This window comes from Pseudonaja textilis, chromosome 4 (genome assembly GCF_049901715.1).
Source record: "Pseudonaja textilis isolate UNSWEBS1 chromosome 4, rPseTex1.2, whole genome shotgun sequence".
NCBI lineage: Eukaryota > Metazoa > Chordata > Lepidosauria > Squamata > Elapidae > Pseudonaja > Pseudonaja textilis.
The window spans coordinates 35,761,360-35,784,215 of record NC_141993.1 but is presented as its reverse complement, the minus strand read 5'-3'; the positions used below and the strand labels follow the sequence as shown (position 1 = coordinate 35,784,215).

Here is a 22,856-nt window from a genome sequence, read left to right as displayed (position 1 = left end):
AACATGCAGTCACTAGTCCCTGTTGTCCCTCTCTTGAGTTGTCCCACCTCTTGAGTTGTCCCACCTTGAATTTTCCCATGGTAAGTTGTTCTGCAGCAGGTTGTCCACAGTGAGTCATCTGGGGCAAGTCATCTAGGGACAAATGTCCCATTCTGGGCAGAAGCAAAAGAATTTGATTATCTTTGTCATTCCCAGTGGAACCATTTGTTGGACTAGAGGGTTTTAGGGTGACAAATTTGACATCCTAGGCACTGAAACAAAGCAGTTACATACCTTGAGATCAATTGCAAAGGACAAGCTATGATCCTGTTGTTTTTCCTTGATGAATATTTATCCTGCCTGTTCTCTGACATCTTACATGAAGTTTCCTTTAATTTATCTTCACAGTAATAACCCAATGGCATAACTGAGCTAATACAAAGTGACGATAAATTATCCAGAGAATACCCTGCTCCTAGTTTTCCAACACCAGAAAAACTAACCTGACGTTTCATCTGCAAACTATATATGTGACTGAATACAGTTGTGGTCTTTCTCAGTTCTGTTTCCTGAAAAAGGTCAGTTGATGGACCACTATAATGAGGTGAATTACTAAGTTTTCAGATGTTACAAATGTTTTAAAATAGAAACTGAGACATTAAATTTTTTGAAAACGGCATCTGAAATATTATACTAAGCAATTTCATGATGGGCAGCTAAATTCTAATCTAATAACTATGATTGACCTATGATACAAACAATATATGCAAGAATACGTATTGATGCAAATCTAATGTCTATCTGGGTACTATGGATCTTTAACTTATATGTGATAATAATACAAATAGACATATACACACATGTTTTTCTGAGGGTTGCATTATTTTGACAGTGAGATTAAAAATAGATTCCATTTGCAACATTTACCTATCATGAATTTTACTATACAAAAAGAAGCAGTATTGTGTATGATAAACATGTAATTCTCAGTGATATTCAATATGACACGTATAGTGAACTTCCATAAGGAGATATTAGTCCTTGTTGTTCACCGGCAGCAGATGCTGATGGCTGTGGTCTTTGACAGTGAGGATGAAAGGGAACCAGTCAGGGAGGCTTGGCGAGGACTTGGACGAGGGGCCTGTGTCTGATGCAGGGATGGGGCCAGGACTACCAGAGACTATCAGCCTTTGGAGCTTGTGGAGTCTGGCAGCAGTGACAATTGTCTTGATGGTAGGAGGAAGAGCTGCTATTAAGGCAATGATTTGATAAGAGGGACTTGAGTCTGGGCCAAAAAAAGTGAGAAAACATCTCTGACAAGCCTCTCCTAGCTAAAAAAATAAGATAAGGAAAGGAAAGGAAGGAGACTTTCAAGATTCTGTTACTATAACTGTTGCAATAAAAGTTGTCCTGACTAATATGGCATTGGTTTAATAAACTGGTCTAACTTGTTGGGCTGGCAAGGATAGGGCTACTTAACTTGACAGGTTTGTACATGCCACTAGATTGATGTTCAAACATTTGGGCTATTGTTCATTATACCACCTTGGCCTCAATTAGTTAAATGATCCCTTAATAAAACTGGTGTCAGGCCCCGAGTGAACTTGGAGCCCATCAGCTCTGAATATGCATCGCAGCAAGTCAGCTGGCCATGTCACCTTATCTCTGCTGCTGCTGGATCTGTATTTCTGCTTGTGTGCTGGCCATTGGCTTTGGAATGACTCAGCAGAGCTGAGGATGGATTCTACAACAACTGCAGAGATGGAGGATGGATTCTGAAACAACTGCGGGGCTGCTGGAAAATGGCTCTTTTCATGTATTGATGTGGTGCATATTGTCAAAGGAAGTTGGGGCACATACAGGTGGTAATTAAGCCTTAGGTTAAAACATGGTGAACGTGGCACCAGGTGGGGATCAGTTACTGAGGGTCAGAATAGGGTAGGGATGTAGCCATGTTATAGGGTTAATAGCATTTAGGGATAATTGGCAGAATTAGAACTGTATATAGGCCTGAGTGTGGTGGGTCATGATAATGATAATAAAAGGAAAGGGAGCAAACTCAAATCCAACTCTAGCCTTGCCTGGCTTTTAGCCTTTCTCATCAGAGAAGAGTATTTGTTGTTTGCTGAACTAATGAATAAACCACCATTGCACTAGAAAGGAACCGGAGTTTGTATTCATTTCAGGACAAATCTTCAATACTCAAGGACTGGCTGAGAACTGGTCTGTGTAAATCAGTGTTGGCTGTTTTGTTGTCCTTTTTTCATGTTCTTTTTATAACAAAAAGGTGTATTTACCTGTGCGGACATCATGGTTCACTCCTTCTATGGAAATAATTGCATTTGGAATTCCCTTCCCATGTTGATCTCTGACTATGCCTTTAATTCCACGATGCACCTGATGGTGAAATAATAAAGACAAATAAGGATCAGCATCAATACAAAAAGGAATTACATGCTCATGACTGTTTTTCAAAGCTGAATAATTTATTATGGGCTAATGACTTTAAACAAATTTAGCAAGTTTCCCTCATTTAATCTTTATATAAAAGGAAAAGAGTCTTTGGCATGAGCAGTTATAACAAATGTCCACCTCCTCTTCATTATCATCATCATCATAATTATCATCTCAAGGTTTAGGAGGTCCCCAATGAATAAACAGCTTCAGAAAACTTGACATTAGTCCTATTTTAGAGGAAAACAAAATACTGAGAAATCAAATGGATGAACCACCTTGAAAATCACAGTGTGACATTAGAATATTTTAGACAAACCTGTATGCCTGGCTTGTTATTATTTGTTCCTTCCTGTTAGGTCAGCAAGCTAGCCATACTATCTTTGAGATTTGGTTGGTAGATAGAAACAATTTGATTTACTGGGCTACATGATCCTGATTGATCCTACTCTCTCTTCACTCCCATTCAATTCAGCTTGCTGTGAATGTTTTCCTACAAGGGCACTTTCAGTAGTTTGTATGTTTTTTGCGGGGGTGGAATCTCATAGGTCTGGTATGCAATGCAGCCTGCATGTGTATGGGGGACGGTACCATTTACCACTAAGCTTGCATATATACTTACAACTGAGGATTCTATACACAATCTCCTAAAAGGGCTACATTCAAAACTGTAATAAGGAATACTAATTTAGGATTACCAAGAAAAGTTTGTAGTGTTATAAGAATAGATTCAGATCACCACATGTCATTTAGTCCAGCCCCTGCTAAAGTAATTCAGACCTAGGCAAAAAATAGTGCTCTTTTGCAGCTGAGATGCAAAGTAACATATGCAAATATAGGCAGAGGACGAAACTATGGATGCATAGAAAAAGAGAGTATCTATGTAGAAATGCAAGGGTAATAATCAGGGGTGGGATTCACATTTTTTAACAACCAGTTCTGTGGGTGTGGCTAAGTTGGTGGGTGTGGCTTGGTGGTCATGTTATTGGCTGGGTGTGGCCAACTCAATATCACTCACATCGAGGCACTCATCTCCTCGCCTGGCCTCTCATGATTGTGGGGATGCTGCAACAGTCGTTAAGTGTGAAAAATGGTCATAACTCACTTTTTTCAGTGCCATTGTAACTTTGAATGGTCACTTCACACAAGCAAAGTACCAGCAAAGGAGTGGAAAAAAAACTCCAGAGAAGTTCCTGAGACAGGAAGTCTAGTCCTGCCAAGAATGTAATAATGGTTAATGGAGAGGCAGTTTCTGTAAGCAATACCAGAATGTTTCCTTCCTGCCTTCCTTACAGGATTAAGACAGTAATTTCTTCGAACAACTGGTTCTCCATACTGCTTAGAATGTTAACAACTAGTTTTAGTGAATAGGTGTGATCTGATAGAATCCCACCCCTGGTAATAATGCTGAAGATTTGTGAGAATGGGATGTATGTGCTTCACAAGTTTCCATCAAGGTCACATGTTCAATCTTTGCAAATCCATCTTGACTTTATTTTAATGGGACACCTGAAATGTTAAGGAGAGTAAGGCACCAGGCTAGAAACCATGAGGCTGAGGGCTCTAATCTTGTCTTGGGCATGAAGTCACTTGGATGACTTTGGGCGAGTGATACCCTGTCTCAGAATACTAAGAATGCAATAGCAAATGTTTTTTTAAAAAAATCTTGCCATGAAAACTACAGGGATTAGGAGGCACAATAATAATGCCATTTGCCATCCCATGTTCTTGGAAAGGAATCAATAGGTAAGCAAAACTGTCAGATCCAGTCTAAACATCTGGCTAGCTATGCGACCAACTGCAATTAATAATAATAATAACAACAACAAGTTCAGAAGTAAGAAGCAACATGGAATTTGGGAAACATTTAAAAAGACTGCAGGTAACATAATTTGATTCACTGTTTCAAAGATTTTGTAGCCTTGAACTGTGAATTTGCATAGCCGTATTGAATAGATCATTCAAACTCTTATTAATAATAGAATGACCTCCATTATATTATGTTTGGAACATAATAGGGACATAATGTAAGTCATTCAACTTCACATTTACAGGTCTGCTGTAATGATTTGCCATTAAATAACTTGTTACTGAGTTAATAGAATTTGATCCTGAGTTTCCTCCCTAGTTCAACTTATTATGAAAGATTGAACTATAAAATAATGATTTAAATATATATAGATAAGCAGATAAATTGCTGTTTGTATATTCTGTACCAGCTTTAAACCATCATCTTAAAAATATTGCCAAGGTCAGAGATATAAGAAGCTATTAAACCCACTTCAAGGTACTGGTTAGACTTACTTATAGAAAATAGTTTTTTTGTCTGAACTAAAATAGCTCCATTCTGCGGGTGGGGCGATGAGAGCGGGAAAGAAAATAATTTGATACTACTTTTGAAGGCTCAAATTTTTCATTCATGCCAATACAAACTGAGTATATTTAACATTTCTCTGGGAAAGCATCACCAAGCAAACAAGAACACGGATAACTCTCCAAAATCATAAGGATTACATGAGGAACAAGCAAGCAGCAGAGAACAAGTTGTGGTTAAGATAAACAACTCCTTCTCTTTCTCACATTTAGTCTCTAAACTTTAAGCCCATTGTTTATTATAATTCGCTGCCAGGAGCTAATAGATTCAAATATTCAGTCTAAACTAGGTTATACCTAGTTAACATTTAAATGGGAGATCATGAAGTTCTAGCTGCAAGCTAGACTGGAAATTAAGGAAAGGAATAACAGAAGCACATAAGAGCGAATCACATCCCACTGCTGCAAAGAAAACTACATAGATATCCACGTAATCAGCAGAATGACTCAGCTCAAAAGATACTTCATTTTGTCATTGCTTATGCAGCCATCAGGGAAGTGTGAGCTTAAAAAAAAGAAGCAAATCAAAAAAAGTGATGATTGAGATTCTTAGTTGCCATGGAATGCAACGTGATTGCTGATGAAAAAAAAAATCAGCAATAATTCCTTGTAAAGGTTGGAAAAATGGAGGATTTGCAACAGCAGGGTTTTATATTGTGACAATTTGCTGCAGTTTACACTTGTGATTCTGTTCCTTACCAATGAGCATAAAATTGTTCAGCACTACTTATATAGAGCTGTATATATGAAGACCTGTCCCAGGAAGTGCAGCCCATGGGGGCTGCAATCACATAGCACCTCAGCTTGCTTCCTACTGATATCTCTGAGTCTTTCCTCACTAATTGGTCTGAATAGCGAGGAGAGGAATGGCAATGGAGGACATTGGCTAGTGACAACTCTAATCATTTTCACAGAAGTCCAGGTGATGCTGCCTCCAAAGGGACAAGCTATTATTTTATTTTTATTTTATACACCTTGAAGCTATGGTGGGATAGTGCCAGCTGAAGAAGAAAATTTGCCTATTTGATGTGAATTATCACATAGATGAATTTCCTTCTTCAGCTGGCACTAGCCCAACTAAAGCAGTATTCCAGTATTTGACGGGCTGCCACAAAGATGAGGGTGTCCACTTATTTTCCAAAGCACCAGAAGGCAAGACAAGAAACAATGGATGGAAACTAATCAAGGAGAGTGCAACCTGGAATTAAGGAGAAACTTTCTAACAGTGAGGACAGTGGGATAGTTTGCCTTCAGAAATTGTGGGTGCTTCATCACTGGAGGCTTTTAAGAAGAGACTGGACAGCCTCTTATCTCAAATAGGGCTCTTGCTTGACCAGGGTCGGGACTAGAAGGCCTTCAAGATCCCTTCCAACTCTATTCTGACTGATGGATTGGTTTCCTAATGAACTGGGGATGAGATGAAGTAGGACATGTGACCAAAACAGAAGGCTGGCTTTATCAGACTATTATTATGTCATGATAAAGTGCAGAAACATTCTTTTACATTCCTGGGTAAAAGAGCAAACGAGGACAGATTCTGTATTGTTGTTTTTTTGTTGGGTTGTGGTGTGTGTATTGTCTACACTTTTATTTATTAATAATAGTTTTCAAGCTGTGTGCTAAAGGCAATGTGGCTTTAGTTTGTTGAAAATTGCTGACATCTCATCAAATGCAGATACAACCATTGTGCAGTGTGTTAGGAAAAGTTCTTCAGCCAGCAACCAGAAAAAATATAGATTTTGTGCCATTGTTTATGGGAAGTGTTCAAGAAAATGAAGCTGTGTATTGCTTTTTGTTAAGGTTTCTGTGGCTATAACCACAAACTGGGGAAAATAGCCTGTTTAAAATTTTCTTCCTGCAGGATTTTAAATATGCCATAAAAAATAGCTCTTTAGCAACATTTCTGTGTAGGTTGGATAATGTGCATTATTATTAAGATGGGCTTAATAATAATATACTTACTGGGGTGAAAAAATAAGAGAACAAAGAGCTTGTTTTGAATTCCTACTGTCCTGTATGACAGATCATTCAAAACATGAAGTGTTTATCCATAGCCGAAATCCAAATACTTTTTTTATTTAATACACAATAAGGTATCCATGAGCTATTTAAAAAAAATAATGATGTCTAGCAGAACTGGTTATGGAAGCATTTTCCCTCTTATGGTTTTTTTTTTTGAAAATTTTATTTGGGTTTTCACAAAAACAAAATACAAATAAAACATCTTTTTTGAAAATAGCATGGTCCCAGGTTATCACTTCTTCATACAGACACAAAACTCAATTTCATGCTCATTTTTATATTCTGTTCCATATCTTATTACCATTTTATATTTTCTATATAGTTTTTCCCCTCTTCTAATTTTCTCAACTTTGTTTTGATTATCTCAATTCAAATCATTATATTTATACTTTTGTCTGTCCTGTTACAATTTCACATTATCTTTTCTTATTAAACAAATTTTTTCTTGTAGTTACCAATTAGAGTATGACACCTTTATATCCTTTAATTTTATCCATTCAAGCTCTTATTTAAGCTTCAATGTATAGCTTTATGATTATAGCATTCAATATAATACATAACTTCCAATCAAATTCTGTTTGGTACATTCTTAAAATACTATATTCTTAAAAAGAAAACATTATATATATAATAAACATCTTTAACATTTCTTTTCAGTTGAAAAGAACACTTATAAACTTTCCATAGTTAATTCTTTTTTTCCCATATTTCTCACTTATATTTTTATAAATCATTACTAATAATTAAAAATGTTCCCTTTTTAATTCTCTCAATCATTTTAATCAATTTATTTATTAACTAACACCCCACTGCATTACAATAAATATTTTATCCATCATATTTTCTAAAGTTATTTCTATTTGTAATATAACAAAGCTATCTTATGTACCTTTGCAGAATCCCTTTTACAATTAAATTTTCACCCATTATCTCTAAACAAACTTGTGGTTACAATCCTTACATCTTTTCCCTGTTTCTCCATTTCTTGTTTCTGTCTTTTACAACTTCTTTTCCTTGCCTTCTTCCCCCTCTTCTTCTCCCTCCCCTTTTTACCCCTTCGTCTCTCTACTTCTAACTCTCTCATCTGTAATCCCCTCTTCTGTTGCTTTCTAATATTATACTTATCTTTCAAATTGTTCTTTCTTTTTCATTGTTTTTTCTAATCTTAAGCCTTTCACTCTCTTTCCCCCCCTTTCTTTTTTCTCCCCACTTAAAATTATTTGATCATTAAAGGTGGCTTCTTCTTTGTCCCAATCTTCTTGTTCTGCAAGCATTTCTTGTTGCTTCTCATAGTTCCAGATCTCCATTTCTAAGAATTGAAACATGAAGCCAAAAGAACTTCTCCCTTCTTGTGCATCTTCTTTCCATTTTTTAAGTTCCGTTTTTAGTTCTTCTAAGAGTGATACCATTTTAAAAACTTTTAAACAACCACCCAGTTAATTTTAGTCATCTAGATGCAAAAACCCCAAATCACCAAGTAATCCAAATAACCCAAGGCTGTTTCTACTTGCTTCTTTTTTCCACTTTCTCTTCCTGAGGTTCTATTATTTTGTTACCAAGTTTCCATTAAAATGTATCTTTGAGAAATCTTGTTAAAATTTCACTTTAAGTTCCTTTTAATTACAGTTCCATTCCTTAATTCCAGGCAGTCTCCTCTATTTTTCTAGATCCTGCCCTTCTATTCTTTTTTTCTCCTTTCCTGCTTTTAAAAACTTTTAAATGTCCAGAAAACTTTATTTATCCCTTTGACTTTTATTTTCAGCTTAGATGCCTATTAATGTCAAAGTGTTTTGTTTTGTTTTTTTCATTTTCTTGCTTAAGTCTCTTAGCTGTCAGTATAAGGAAGGGAAGAAAAAAAACCTAATCCTTTCCCTTCTCTCTCTCCTTCACAGCTTCAAAATCTTCTTTGGGAACAATGTTGTTAAGTTTAAATTCCAGGGTACCTTATTTGTTGCTTCTGCTGTTTGACGCGGTCAACCAAAACTTTCTCTTATCTTCCTCCTGCACATTCTTTTCTGGTCGAGTTCTTCTTTGTAGTGGCCATTTCTGACCACCGCTACAACCGCCTTCGGGAAAGGGAGGAATGGCCAGCTGGGGAGGAGAGATGAGGCTCTCCTCAACCCTGCAGGCAGTCTCCCCCCTCTTCACCACCTCTACAGGGTGGCTTAGCCCTGAAACCAGCCGGCTCGGGGCGCTCCAGTGTTGAGCACAGATCGAAGCCTTGAAGAGACGAGGTTTCGGTCTGTCACCGAAGAAGCTCAAACCGGAAGTCCCTCCCTCTTATGTATTTATGTATTTGTGAGTAGTAGTGAAGGATGCTAATTCACATCAGAGGCTGAAATGTCCACTTGTTTGAAAACTAAAATAAAATCTTTGCTTTCTGTTTCCTAGAAACAACACCTTTGGCAAGAAATTATGATCAACAAATTTCACCCATTCCTGTTAAGAATTACATTAGAAACAGATCCAACTTTACCAACTATATTGTTTTGCTACTTACCTGTTCCATGAAAACAATAAGTGACTCCCGGTTATTTTCCCATTCTTCTGGTAATTCACTTTCATGAGGGTATTTATCACAGCCAACATATATAGACAATTCAAAACAATTTGTATGTAGATAGCTAAAGTCATTTATGCCTGTAAGTGCAATGAAAAGAACAAAAAAATAAACTGTCATTTCTTTTGAGACTAAATAGAGTTGTTTTTTTTAAAAAAATCAAGCATTTATCGTAATAGTTACAAATGGATTTGGTATTTCTAGAATGTGTATTTTAAAATATATCAGTAACTTAATTAAAAGGAAGTCACATAATATTAAATCAGCATTAAAGTTTTTGTAGTGGAACATTAAATTAGGGCCATAAAACTATGGCTATGATCTGGCATGTAAACATCTTGCCTTTATAGATATGAGGACATATTCAGAGCCAAATTTGAAACAAGTTCAAAGCTAATATGCATAAATCTAATATAAAACATTTTTTAGGAAACTGCAACTTCTTTTTTACTACCACATTTTTCAGAGGTTCAAAAGCTGTCTTTTCTGAACCAGAGGATATTGCATATTAATGATTGAGAATGCAACAAACCATCTTCTGGTTGAAAAGTACTTCAGAAAAAGAGCTTCTCCAACTAAGCTTCTATTATTAGAGGAACAGTATTTGAAAAATTTAAAAAAGAAGAAATTCTCAAGCTCTCAGATTTAAAATAGCCATAACAGAAATCCAGCCAGGGATCAACGCTTTCAACAGAAAATGCATTTTGAGTGCTAGCTATCCATCATGCACATAGTTGTAATAAATCTTTTTCTAGCACTCTGATCAAGATGTGTAGAAGTTAGACTATGAGCAAGGATGACTCTTAATCTTTTCTCCTAACTTCTAAATTTCAACTTGGCTCTCCCCAGATGAATTTGAAGGAAGGACAAGGATAATTTCTCCCCTCCCTCATTGTTTTTCATAACCTTCTCAAAGCTGTTATTTTCCTTGAGAAAGTAGCTATATGTTTCATTATATGTACCTGTTGGTAATCAGTTGTTCTAACCCTAAGATTCTAGATATGACTAACAGCAAAGATTCATGAATTAGAATGAGCTCAAAAAATGTATGCTTTTCAATTCAATTTGTTAATCTGAACAAATGCTACCAGACATCTCCTGGGTTTTGGCTGCCATAGTCTAAAAAAAGCTCTCTCCTACAAAGTATATGAAGATTAATGAATAACAATATAGGGTCAATGTCACATAATAGTCATATCAATGTCCAAGTTAATTAAAGAGCACAAGAACACACTATCAGGGTGCACAACACTGAAGCAGTAAAAAATGGCTTTGGTTAGGCCAGCTTCAGGGTTGACACACACTTTGTGAACTAATGTCTGGATTAATTTAATTATTGACACTTCTACACAATGCCTTTGCCTTGGTCAGAATCAACTATGGAATATGTGTATTCTTAAACTAATCTTGCTTCAGAAGCTGAACTCACTTATTTCAAATGTTGTGTTTTTAATATGGCACAAAAAGGAGTATTTCCATTGGTAATACCGAAACCCTGCAGACATGAGAAATCATATTCCTCGTTAATGGAATTTCTTGTCATGTCTTGATTCCCTGTTTCTGAGCTTCGGCAAATTATTGTTTCAAGACTAACAATCAGAGAAGATTTTTTATAGTTTCTCATTGTTGCAAAGATATTGCTTCCTAGCCCCATAAAGGGGTTTTTATTTTGTTTTCTAAAATCAATCTCTCTCTCTCTCTCTCTCTCTCTCTCTCTCTCTCTCTCTCTCACACACACACACACACACACACACACACAAAATATACAGGATTGTATACAGCATTGGCTGTGTCCCATTATAGAACACAGCTGGGATTTTATGTACTGTTTTTACTGCAAATTATTGCAATGATGTTTCCATTTGCAACGTTGAAATTCCATATAGCTTGTGGGTGGTCTGACTTCATTTTAATAGGAATTCTTGCTTCATCCTACTCTGGCGATTCAGTTGTCTTTTTTTTCTGCAATATAAATATATTTTGGAAATGTAGATGTCAGGGTAGAAATTTATTTTATCATCTCTTTCTGTGAGGAAAAGGGATTTGACAAAGGATTGAAATGAAAGGTACTCTCAAGCTTGTTTGTTTTCTTGCAGTCATTTCATTACCCAACTAGATAACACCATCAGTTCTAGCAGAGAGTAGGTTTTGCTTCCGATTTATATCCATACCCACCAACACTGACATGCTTGTATAATTTCAGGATAATCTCACAAATACATATAGAAAGTTGTGATTTTTAATGTGAGAATTATTTTATTTTAAATCAATCCACAGTGTCAGCAGACTTTATATGACTGGTTGAGGTTTGAGACTTTCTAGATCATCCACCATTCATTTCTTCTGTAGCCCATGTTTAAATTAAACCATTATACTTCAGAGTAGCCTTTACCCTTTACAGATCCATATGAATATTCCTAACTTCATTGTTATAAAAGTGTCCTTTTTAAGCAAAGTAAGTTTAGAAGTAGACTGAAAAATATCAATCAGTCAATTAATCAATGAATCAATGTTCATTGTAGGACCCTCAAAACTGGCCGAATTGAGTGGCTCACCTGCAGATTCTGCCTCTGTTTTTCTGGGTGGTGAACAGATCCTTTTATCGTTTCTCCATAAGGATAAAAATAATGGATTTTACATTTTCTCACCAGTAGCTGACAACTATGCATTTGACTGCAATGAAATCTCTTCAAAAAAGCTGATCTATTGGTAGGTGAATAAGCACTATATGGCTGATGTGGTGGCATACTAACACTGCATTAAGATCACTTCCTAAGCACCTATTTGACCAACATAGTATCACACTTGCATTTAGAGAAAAAAAAGATCCATTTATTGCTTTCCAATTATACGATCTTCATAATGGATATGGCAATAAATCTCTTCCTAATAGTGCAAACGGTGGGCAAAGCTCAGATAAGTTGCAAACACAAAAGAAACCGTTTCAATGATGGTAAACTAAGAACCTCCTTGTGCAAGTATGCATGCCACTGAACCAGTTTTTAACTCCTGAAAAGTTCTTGGATTATACTCTGCGGTTTTCTTGGCAAGATGTCAGAAATGGTTTGCCCTTGCTTTCTTCTTGGGGTTGAGACAGAGTGGCTTTGTGCCTAAAGGGAGAATGCAATTTAAGGTCTCCTGATTTCTGGCCTGATGCCTACCAGGGTCTCTAGCTAGAAATCTAGCCAGGGGTGGGCTGCTGGGGATTCATAGGGATTCGGGAGATCCTCTAGGTAAGATTCTGCACAGTTTGGAGAAACCCCAAATCCTACTCCTGGCTGATCCCGTCCACCTCACTGGGGTGGGATTCAAATTTTTTAACAACCGGTTCTGTGGACGTGGCTTAGTTGGTGGGCATGGCTTGGTGGCCATGTGTCTGGGTGGAAGTGGCTTGGTGGTCATATTATTGGCTAGGCGTGGCCAACTCAATATCACTCACACTGAGGCACTCATCTCCTCGCTTGGCCTCTCATGACTGTGGGGATGCTGCAAAGTTGTAAGTGTGAAAAATGGTCATAAGTCACTTTTTTCAGTGCCATTGTAACTTTGAATGGTCACTCCACACAAGCAAAGTACCAGCAAAGGAGGGGGAAAAACTCCAGAGAAGTTCCTGAGACAGGAAGTCTAGTCCTGCCAAGAATATAATAAGGGGTAACAGAGAGGCAGTTTCTGTAAGCAACACCAGAATGTTTCCTTCCTGCCTTCCTTACAGGATTAAGCCAGTAATTTCTTCTAACAACCGGTTCTCCGAACTGCTTAGAATGTTAACAACCGGTTCTACCGAATAGGTGCGAACCTGTTGAATCCCACCCCTGCACCCCACCCTCTCAGGAGTCCCCACGCTGCCCATTTTGGATGCAGGTAAGTGTAGGGCATGTGCGGAGGCTCATGGAAGGGGAAAAACAGGCCTCCCAGAAGTTTGGGAAAACCAGGAACAGGCCCATTTCTGGCTTCCAGAGAGACTCCGGAGCCCAGGGAGGCCATTTTCACCCTCCTGGAGGCTCGAGGAAAGCCTCCGGAGCCTGGGGAGGGAAAAATGCCTTCCATGGTACAGGAGGCTGACTAGGTCACACACACTATGGCCACTCCCAGACAGCAACTAGGCAGAGAACCCGTTGCTAATATTTTTGAAGCCCACCCCTGAATTTAGCTATAATTATATGTTAACTCCAGGTTTAAATCTTGCATCCATATGCCGTAAGAAATTTTTGCTCCTCACTTTTCAGCCGTGGATATTGAGGATCCCTGCATAAAGTTTTGATAATGATCTTTCTTTGCTGAAACCTTTCACTGGTCTTCCTACCTTCTTCCCTCACATCTATACATTTTAACAATTCTTAGATTCATTTATTTTATAATAGTAAAAATAATGCAAATATATTACAAGCGAAAAAAGATTACATTACTATACAGGAATATTTGGGTACTTAATGAGCCATAAAGTATGTGGGGGTGGATTATATAACATAGATGTTAATTTGGGGGTTGATTAAATGATTAAAATGTGAGAGCAATGACTGATGCAGCTCTGCTAAAATTGTCTCCCTTTTCAGTTAAATGCCAAAGGTTTGCTGATTTGAAATTAATATTTTGCAAAAAATGAATTATCTGCTATGTTTTAAGCAGTTTTTTAAAATATCTTGAAATATCACATAAAACACAGAGTCATTGTATCTGCTTATCCGTATTCTTTTGAAATGTTAAGGAAAAAGTTTATATTTCTAAGACCTAGAATAAGGTCCTACTGTCTATAGAAATGTAAACTGGAGATCTAAATCAACATTTGTATTTTTTTATATTGTCTTCATATTAAAAATTAACTGTCTTATTACAGTTTGTATTGTGTGACCAAAGGAAAACAAATTCAAAAGGTAATTATGAAACTTAGTTTATTAAAAGATTATGATGAAAGATTATTCCTTTCATCATCATCAGTCTAACCCAAATTCTTGGTTGTGGGTTTACAGTAGACCAGAATTAGTAGAGATGTATGATTTCAGAACAGCTGAATTTCAGAACACATAGAGAGGATAAGAAACTGGAATCAGCATTTTGAATTTCATATTGCATAATGATACAAGACTTATTATAGAAATTCAATACCAATAATTAAAAATAACTCTAGAGTATAATACAGAAGTAAAATGAAAAATGTATTTTAGATTATGAGATCATCATAGTAAAGGCAATATTATGTGATCCACTGCAAACCTAATACAGCTTTTAGTTTCTAGATAATCTGCTTACCAAAAATGCTCAACAATAACAGGAACTAACAAAATGGTTGTGCACATGTACATTTCATCTCAAATTAATGTTATTGAGATTCACAGTAAATAAAATTTAAAGGAAATTTTGATGATGGTTTTATAAAGGCCAGTTTCTGCAGAGACTGACCATAGTAAAATTGACAAATCAATCAGTGAAACAAAATGGTGGGAAAAGCATATTTAAAATTTTAAAGGGCTCAGTTGAAAAGAGCATTTTCATTTGAGGTGAATAGCTACAAATTTATGCCAATCAAAAAAATTGCAAAGTCATTCAAAGTCAAGGCACCACCACAGTAAGACATAATACGCTTCTTGTAACAAGCTTACATAAAGGAGAAATTCCTAGAAGATCATATTGCAGAGAGAGGACAAGATGGGAAAAAATGCTCATAGAATTGGACCTCGTGCCATTTAAGTTTTTACTATAAATCTTACTCCTATACCAAGGGAATTAGAGGCCAGAGAGACAATGAAATTCCTTAAGTATTGATATGATAGTTTCATCTAGATCGAAATCAAATTCAAATTTTAATTTCTGCAGAATTTGAAAAATTAAACTATTCAGGACCTCAAATATGTTAATTACAGTGGGCCAAACAGATATTCCTAGAGCAAAATTGTTTTCCACATAGCAAATATTATTGCTGATGTCCTGGATGAAGCTGATAGAGAATGCTCAAAGTTATTAGTATCAGTTGGTCTCTAGGGTCAGTGGTAGATTAAGAAGCACTCTAAGTTGTGCACCTAGTTCTATAAAGAAAATGCAAGGTCATCTGAAATAATTACCCTGGTCTATGAATTGCCACCAGGATTCATTTTCAGTTTATCGATCTCTATCTAGACCAGACTGAGTCAAGACAGAGGTTGAGCACTTCTAAAGTATCATTTGATTAGACAACATACAGAAATAGAATTGAATGTAATATATCCCTAGGAGTCTTCCCAGCTGATCAGAATGAAATTAAGTCTCTTTTGTTGTTAAGTTGTATAAATAGGTTTGACTGAACTAGAGATATCAATTTTGGCTGTGTTACAAATATACAAGAGTGGACAAACCTTTAAACAGAAGGCAAAAAAGGAGGACTTTTTTTCATTCCTGTTCTACAGAGATGGCCCAAAACATTTTGCTTCCTAAGACAGAATACTACAGTAATCAGATCTTCACCAACTTGACAGAACTCAATCATAGGCAAAATATTTTGCTACATCAAGCCCCAAATCCTTAAATCCCTTAAATACTTCCTTCCTTTAATGCAGTGAAAATACAAATCTTATTAATGAATCTACTGCCCTTTCCTTACTTAAATATTATTCTCCCTGCATGGCATCTTAGCTTCAGTCCACCCCCCCCCCCCAGATATTTTCAGAATTGTAGTGCATTAATTCCTTCTTTTTAAAGGGACTGTAGACTATATATGTACCCGCAGCATGAGGAGATCAAATATAAATGTTAGTTATTCATTAATGTAAATGCAATTGTTCTTGATTGTGCTAATCTAATCATGTTGTAAGAAAGTAATTAGATAACCTTGTCCTTGGTATATGTTACACAGTTATTACATACCTAGTCCTACCTGATTCTTTTTTAAATGTATTGTGTGATACCTTTGTAAAATAGGAACTTAGCATACCAGTGGTAACCAGAAGAACCCACTGTCAAATTAATGGCATGTGTGTGATATCATCTTCTAAAAAAAACAAACCATGATGAAGTCCCATATAAGTGATGTCATTTGTGTAATTACATCATCAAGCACCTGTTATAATTTGCCCTTTACGTGTGCCCCTTCCCTGCAGACAATTACAAAAAATAGCATTGGCCTCAAGCATGATAAGAATAGTAAAGATAAAAGTTTCTCTATCAGTTGTGTCCAACTGTAGGGCTCATCTCTATTTCTTGCCCAAGGGAGCCAGCATTGTCTGAAGATATTTATGTGGTCAAGTGACCTGCATGGTTATATGCCAAAGATGCCCGGAACACTGTTACTTTCCCACTAAAGTGGTGCCTATTAATCTACTTGCATTGCAGACTGCTAGGTGGACAGAAGCTGGAGCAAGTAGTAAGAACTCACCCATTGCATGGAGCTTGGGTCTTGAACCTGGGCTGTCATCTCTCCAGCTAACAAGATCGGAGTCTTTAACCATTGAGCTATCACACTCCCTATGATAAGAATATTTCTGCACAAATTAGATAGATGGCATTTAAATAAGCAATATCTAGATATGATGTCCTGGATGAAGCTGATAGAGAATGCTCAAAGTTACCAGTATCAGTTAGGACATTAGGATCAATGGTAGATTAACATTATTCCTATCTCTTCCAGACTGACTGGATCGTATCATAGGAATAGGCAACTACAAGCTTCCCTCCCTGAAAATTCTCTGCAAGCACAAAAGGAAGCTTTTTAAATATTAAAAGCTGTTTTAAAAATATGTTATTTGTCGAGACACATTCTAAATATGCAGCTAAGAATGCTCAAAAAAGCTATCCTTAGCTCTTATTGGGCAAAAGTAGGCCAATATTTATTTTTGCCACCAAATATTTCACGCTGAAGCCACCATTCAATTCCAGAATTTATTTACAAGAAATATAACTTTCTACAAAAGGGAAAATTCAGTCCAATTGTTAAGCTGTGTCTTAAATTCAACCTCCCATGTATAAGTGGTTTAGAGTAACTGATGTGGGAGCTTCAGCTTTGTATCTTTTAACTGTTTTGTTATGTTTGACTAATAGGGTCATTTCCTTATTTGGTCTGACCTCACTAGTTCTACATAATAGCATCCAGTTTACCTAGGGAACCTCTTGGAGGAAAAAAAAGTTCTGGCCTTTAGCTAGAACTTGTGTCAATCATGAATTCCATAAAGCTAAGGCAATGATTAAGCAGCAGGTTAAGGCACAATGCCATAAAGATACTCAACACAGGTGCCTTGGTAGTAAAGTCTGAGAGTTAGGCTGAAAAGGCATACTACCTTTTAATGTGAAATTAATTTATTTGTTTACACTTGTGTGGACAAGATTTTTACTAAGACCTTCCTACCAGCTTTGGTCGCAAGTAGACATAGTCAAATTCAAATTGATAACCATGCCTATATGGGAAAGAAGAGCTGGAATCAGCCAACACATTTCTGTATTGTTCCTCTTGTAGCATTCCATACTGAGAATTCAACATTTCTTTTCTAGCTAATTATAATTGTATTGAATGATTTGTAGAGCTCTTCTGATTTTAATTATGCATGATGTCTATGGGTTAGGAATGTATGCTTCATGTTATGCTCTTTGATTTTTTGTGTGTTTCTAATTAATGATTGTACTAAGTTTTTCCATCTATGTTTCTGAGTCCAATGTGGTCAAGCAGAAAAATTCTTAGAATTTAAATATAGCAATCCAGTTTAGAATTGTGGCCAGAAAAATGATAAGCTGAGTTTATTGAGACAATTTTGGAAAGTTAGAGGAATAGTATGAAGCAAAGTCATCAGCGAATCTTTCCGATATTTTTAGAATTGCATTCAGTAAATTGGATATGCTGACCACAGCAGCCATTTTGGTAAAATAGTACATGAAAACACTCAACTTTTAAGATATACAAATCACTCTAAAAGGTTGACGATAATTCCTAAAGTATATCAGGATTAATCAAGAATTATGGCTTCTTTGCTTATTGTTTATTGCTTTTGCAATTCTTTTATTCACATATATCTTTATTTATTGCAATACCTAAATGAGTTATCTCATTTTCCTTCCTTTAGATGCATATTAAAAAATTGTTTGAAGTGTGTTGCATAGCCTCTATTCTATTTATGTAAACCAGACATCATTTAAACCCTCTATTCCATAAAAATACTCATGTGAAAAGCCAAAGGAAAATCAGTAACTTCTGCCTTAGCCCAGGAACATCTTTCAAAACTCAAAACCTGACTTATATTGGGACATAATTACAAAGTTTTGCTTTCCTGCTGTTTAGTGGATGACTGCCATTTAATGTACAGTTAGGATAAGAAAACAAGAACAAATAGCAATAGCACTTAGACTTACCATATTTTTTGGTCTATAAGACACACTCCCCCCACCAAAAATGGGTGGAAATATTTGTGTGTCTTATGGAGCAAATATTATGGCAGGGGGAAGGGGTTGGTGTGGCAGTGGTGTTCGCAACTGCCGCCTGTCACCACTGCCACCTGTCAACATTGCTGTTTGCAACTGGCAGGGAAAGCTGGAGCATATTGGATTGGCCTCCTGGAATATCACTGATCAGCTGTTGTAGGCAGCAGGGATTGCTGCCATCATTTGCCACTGCCTATCACCATCGCCACCGATCCATGAATGACAGTGGCAGCAATAGGCAGCAGTGGCCATAGGTGGTGGTGGTGATAGGTGGTGGTGATCCCTGCCATTTAGAAAGAGCTGATCATCAGTATTCTAGGAGGCTGATCCAACCACCAATTAGCTGCCCACCAGTGAAGGCTCCAGCATTCCCCGCAGAGGTAGCAGACACAGAGAAGGCAGCAATGGCGATGTTTTCAGTTGGCCAGCCCACTGATTGGTGGGGCTATGTGAGGCCAGAATCCAGCTGTTGCTCAGCTGACCAGTGGTGGGTGCAATGGAGTGGAGCCCTGACGAGCCATGTACTGGGGCTGTGATAATGTGCTGTTTGATGCAAGGACGCTAGCCAGATGGATGCTGGGAAGCAGAGGCAAAAATATTTTTTCTTGTTTTCCTCCTCTAAAGCTAATGTGCGTCTTATGTTTTGGAGTGTCTTAAAGACCGAAAAATACTACATATACCACTTCATAGTGCATTACAGCCACCTCTAAGTGGTTTACATAGTCAGCATATTTCCACCAACAATCTGAGTTCTCATTTTACTGACTTCAGAAGGTCGGAAGGTTGAGCCAAACTTGAGTTAGTCAGGACTGAACTCCTGGCAGTGGGCACAGTTAGCCTGCAATACTGCATTCTGACCACTGTGCCACCATGGCTCCTGACCTATTTATATATTTGACGTGTGTTTGACAAGTTGTTAAATTTTTATTTTTGAACTACCACTTACTTCCTGCCACAGTATGCCAGGAAGCTCCGTTTACTGTTCCATCTTCTTTCTGGAAATCCTCTGTATGGCATACCCTTCGCCGAGCATCAGTCATTAGTCGGTGAGTAGAGGCATACGAATAGGCCAGCCATCTAAAGACATGGTCATCTGGAGTTGGTGTGTGCTCCTGTGTCTTCCAGACTGACCGGACCATATCATAGGGATAGGCAACTACAAGTTCTCCTCCTTGTAAATTGCCTCCAAGCACAAAAGGATTCTTTTCCATCCAGGCTATCACAGCTCGTGTTTCCACTGCTACCTAGGAAAGATGAAGTGTACAGAATTCTAAGCTAGCTTTTCAAGAGAGTCTCTGAATACATGGACACAATTGCAAGTTTATAACCCAAAGGCAATTCTGTGTCTTTGTTTCTTCACATTGTTTTAATTTTGGAGTCTGGAACAGTCAACAAATGCAAGAAAAATATCAAAGGGAACTGAAGTAATGATAAAAGAAATATAAAAGGAAGTTTTAGCAATCCTTGCTAAAATGACCATAAATGTTCCAGCATGATCAAAATCAGAAACAGGTTGTAAAATGTCTGATTTCCAAATCACTTTGGAAATAAATGTGTACAATTTGCTGATGGAGAAAAATAAGGAGTCACTAAAGGAGTTTGGTGAAGGTCAGATTTGGAAGGAGCCTTGCCCCAAATCTGTTAGAACTGGCTATGTTCATTTTAAGGCTTCCACTAAAACTGAACCACACTGATTCTTTATTAACAATAATATAAGCTGTTTAAAAAATCCTCTTTTAGGAGGTAATAGTTACAAGAAACAATGTTTGGATAAGGACAAACAATGTAACTATGTTACATCTTCTCATATCAAATGACCTAAGCACCAAAGCCCACTGCAACAGTATTGCCAAAAAGGCCTTAAGAGTTGCAAATTTAATTTTACAAAGCTTCTCCTCTGGTAATACTGATTTGCAAACTAGGGCATTCAAAACCTTTGCTAGACCAATACTTGAATTCAGCTCTGCTGTCTGGAAACCGCACTGTATATCAGACATAGATACAACTGAGCGAGTCCAAAAGTATTTTACCAGAAGAGTACTACATTCCTCTGTTTGCAACAGAATACCCTACACCACCAGACTTGAGATTCTAGGCTTAGACAACCTTGAACTAAGCCAGCAAAGATTGGACTTAAGCATAGTACATAAAATCATATATTACAACATCTTACCAGTTAATTAATATTTCAGTTTTAACCACAACAACACAAGAGCACACAACAGATATAAATTAAATGTAAACCACTCCAAACTTGATTGGACGAAGTATGATTTCAGCAACAGAGTGGTCAATGTCTGGAATTCACTACCTTATTCTCTTGTCATCTGCTCAAACCCCCACTCCTTTACCCTCAAACTAACCTCTATTGACCTCACCCCATTCCTAAGAGGTCTGCAAGGGGCATGAGTAAGCATACAATCGTGCCTACCATCCCTGTCCCATTGTCCCCAATTATTAGTTCCTATTTCTTATATTTAAACTTATGTTTATTCCTATTTCTGTTGTATTGTAAGCTTTTGACAAAATAAATAAATTAAATAAATAAAAATCTTCCATTAATAACAGTTTACACAAGTCAGTGTAGCTTTTCCATTAGCATTATTGAAGATTATATTTTTGATAAATTCTTCAGGAGTGTTTGGTGTAGTCAGAAAAGTCAAGTCGCAGCATGTAAGAGGGCATATGGCTTCTAATTCTGTTGCAGCTTGCATTTGACCCAAAGGTGTTTTTTCAAAAGGCAATTGGACTTTCTGGTTTTTCTTTGAATATCGCTTCTCATCCAAGAAGCTTCTTCAGCTCTGACTGGATGGTAGAGAATTTCACTGCCATACATCACGTCCCCACCATCCAGTCAGAGCTGAAGAAGCTTCTTGGATTAGAAACAAAATGTCTCTAAAGAAAAACCAGAAAGTTCAATTGCCTCTTGAAAGAGTACCTTTGGGACAACCATGACCTCGATGCCTAAGAATCTCCATAGACAGCCACCATTTGACTTAAAAAAAAAAACATTCTGGAAACTTCTGGTTCATCTCCCATTGGAAAATTTTTAGCCCAAAGCTATCAGAATGATATGGGTAAAAAACAACAACAGAGCATGCTAAATTAAACATTATAAAGTACTTGAAATCTATATCTTAGATTACAACATTAGAAGAAGATTATAGAAAGGTCAGTAGCCTTACTTGAATAATATTAAATTATAAAATTATAAATTATACATATCAGAATGTGCTGTGCTATTTTGTAGTGAACAGAACTGAGATAATTTTCAGCTACTCCAAATCACTTGACATTTTTCTTTGTAAAAATTTCTACTTACTGTAGCATTTTCAGATAGATACCATTCTGGAATTGGAATTTGATGATTTGGGACCTTTCTCAGAAGTCTTCTCCGATCTTCATATTCCCAGAGAAGTGTATTTAAATCTGGGAAGTTATTGTTGATATCAATACCTTCCTGAGTCCATCGTCCTAAAGACCAGCCTCCTAATTCAGAACCCTATAATAATAATGCAATGTTCAGATCATTTGGCTTATTTTATAACTGCAATTTATTGCGGGAGTATAATGGCAACTTTGCCTACTTTTCTTATAGTGATAAAACTAATCTCCTTTATGCAAAATAAGTCATTTTGGTTTTGAAAATGGATTGACTAAAATACCACATTCTTTTGTACCCCATTCTTTGTTTTTCTCCACAGTATAATTTGAACAATTGGACAGCATGTCTAACTTAAATCCACATTTCAGTAGGATGCAAGGATGACTCATTTAATTCACATTTATCCCCTTATCCCCAAAACTTTGACATTTTGTTGGACTTCTTTCTCAGTATACTTTTGAATATGATGATCCCTTTTCTTTTCCCTGCTATTACAAATGTCCTGGTCTGTATATCATTAAACCTGCAGCAAAGAATGTGAATTCTGTCAAAACATAAAATGCCACTTTGTAAATAAAAAACCCAGCACTGAATAGTAATTGTATCTGGAGGCAGCCACAACTGAATTTTGGCATAATTGATTCCCAGAAATGTGATGTTAGGATTTTGTCAACATTATTTTAGTTACAAATACTAATAACTTAATAGAAA

General features: G+C 36.8%; 1 protein-coding gene across 2 annotated transcripts in view; it reads right to left on the bottom strand.

Moving 5' to 3' along the window:
• The window catches only part of CPXM2 (carboxypeptidase X, M14 family member 2), a 96,631-nt gene that overhangs the window by 5,243 nt on the left and 68,532 nt on the right, over positions 1-22,856 (bottom strand). For both annotated transcript variants that reach the window (XM_087932565.1, XM_026704930.2), the window contains exons 10-13: positions 22,083-22,262; positions 19,707-20,004; positions 9,329-9,468; positions 2,277-2,376 (exon numbers count right to left, since the gene is read on the bottom strand). In XM_087932565.1, the coding sequence (XP_087788691.1) occupies positions 2,277-2,376; positions 9,329-9,468; positions 19,707-20,004; positions 22,083-22,262 (718 nt within the window). The remainder of the gene's footprint in view (positions 1-2,276; positions 2,377-9,328; positions 9,469-19,706; positions 20,005-22,082; positions 22,263-22,856) is intronic.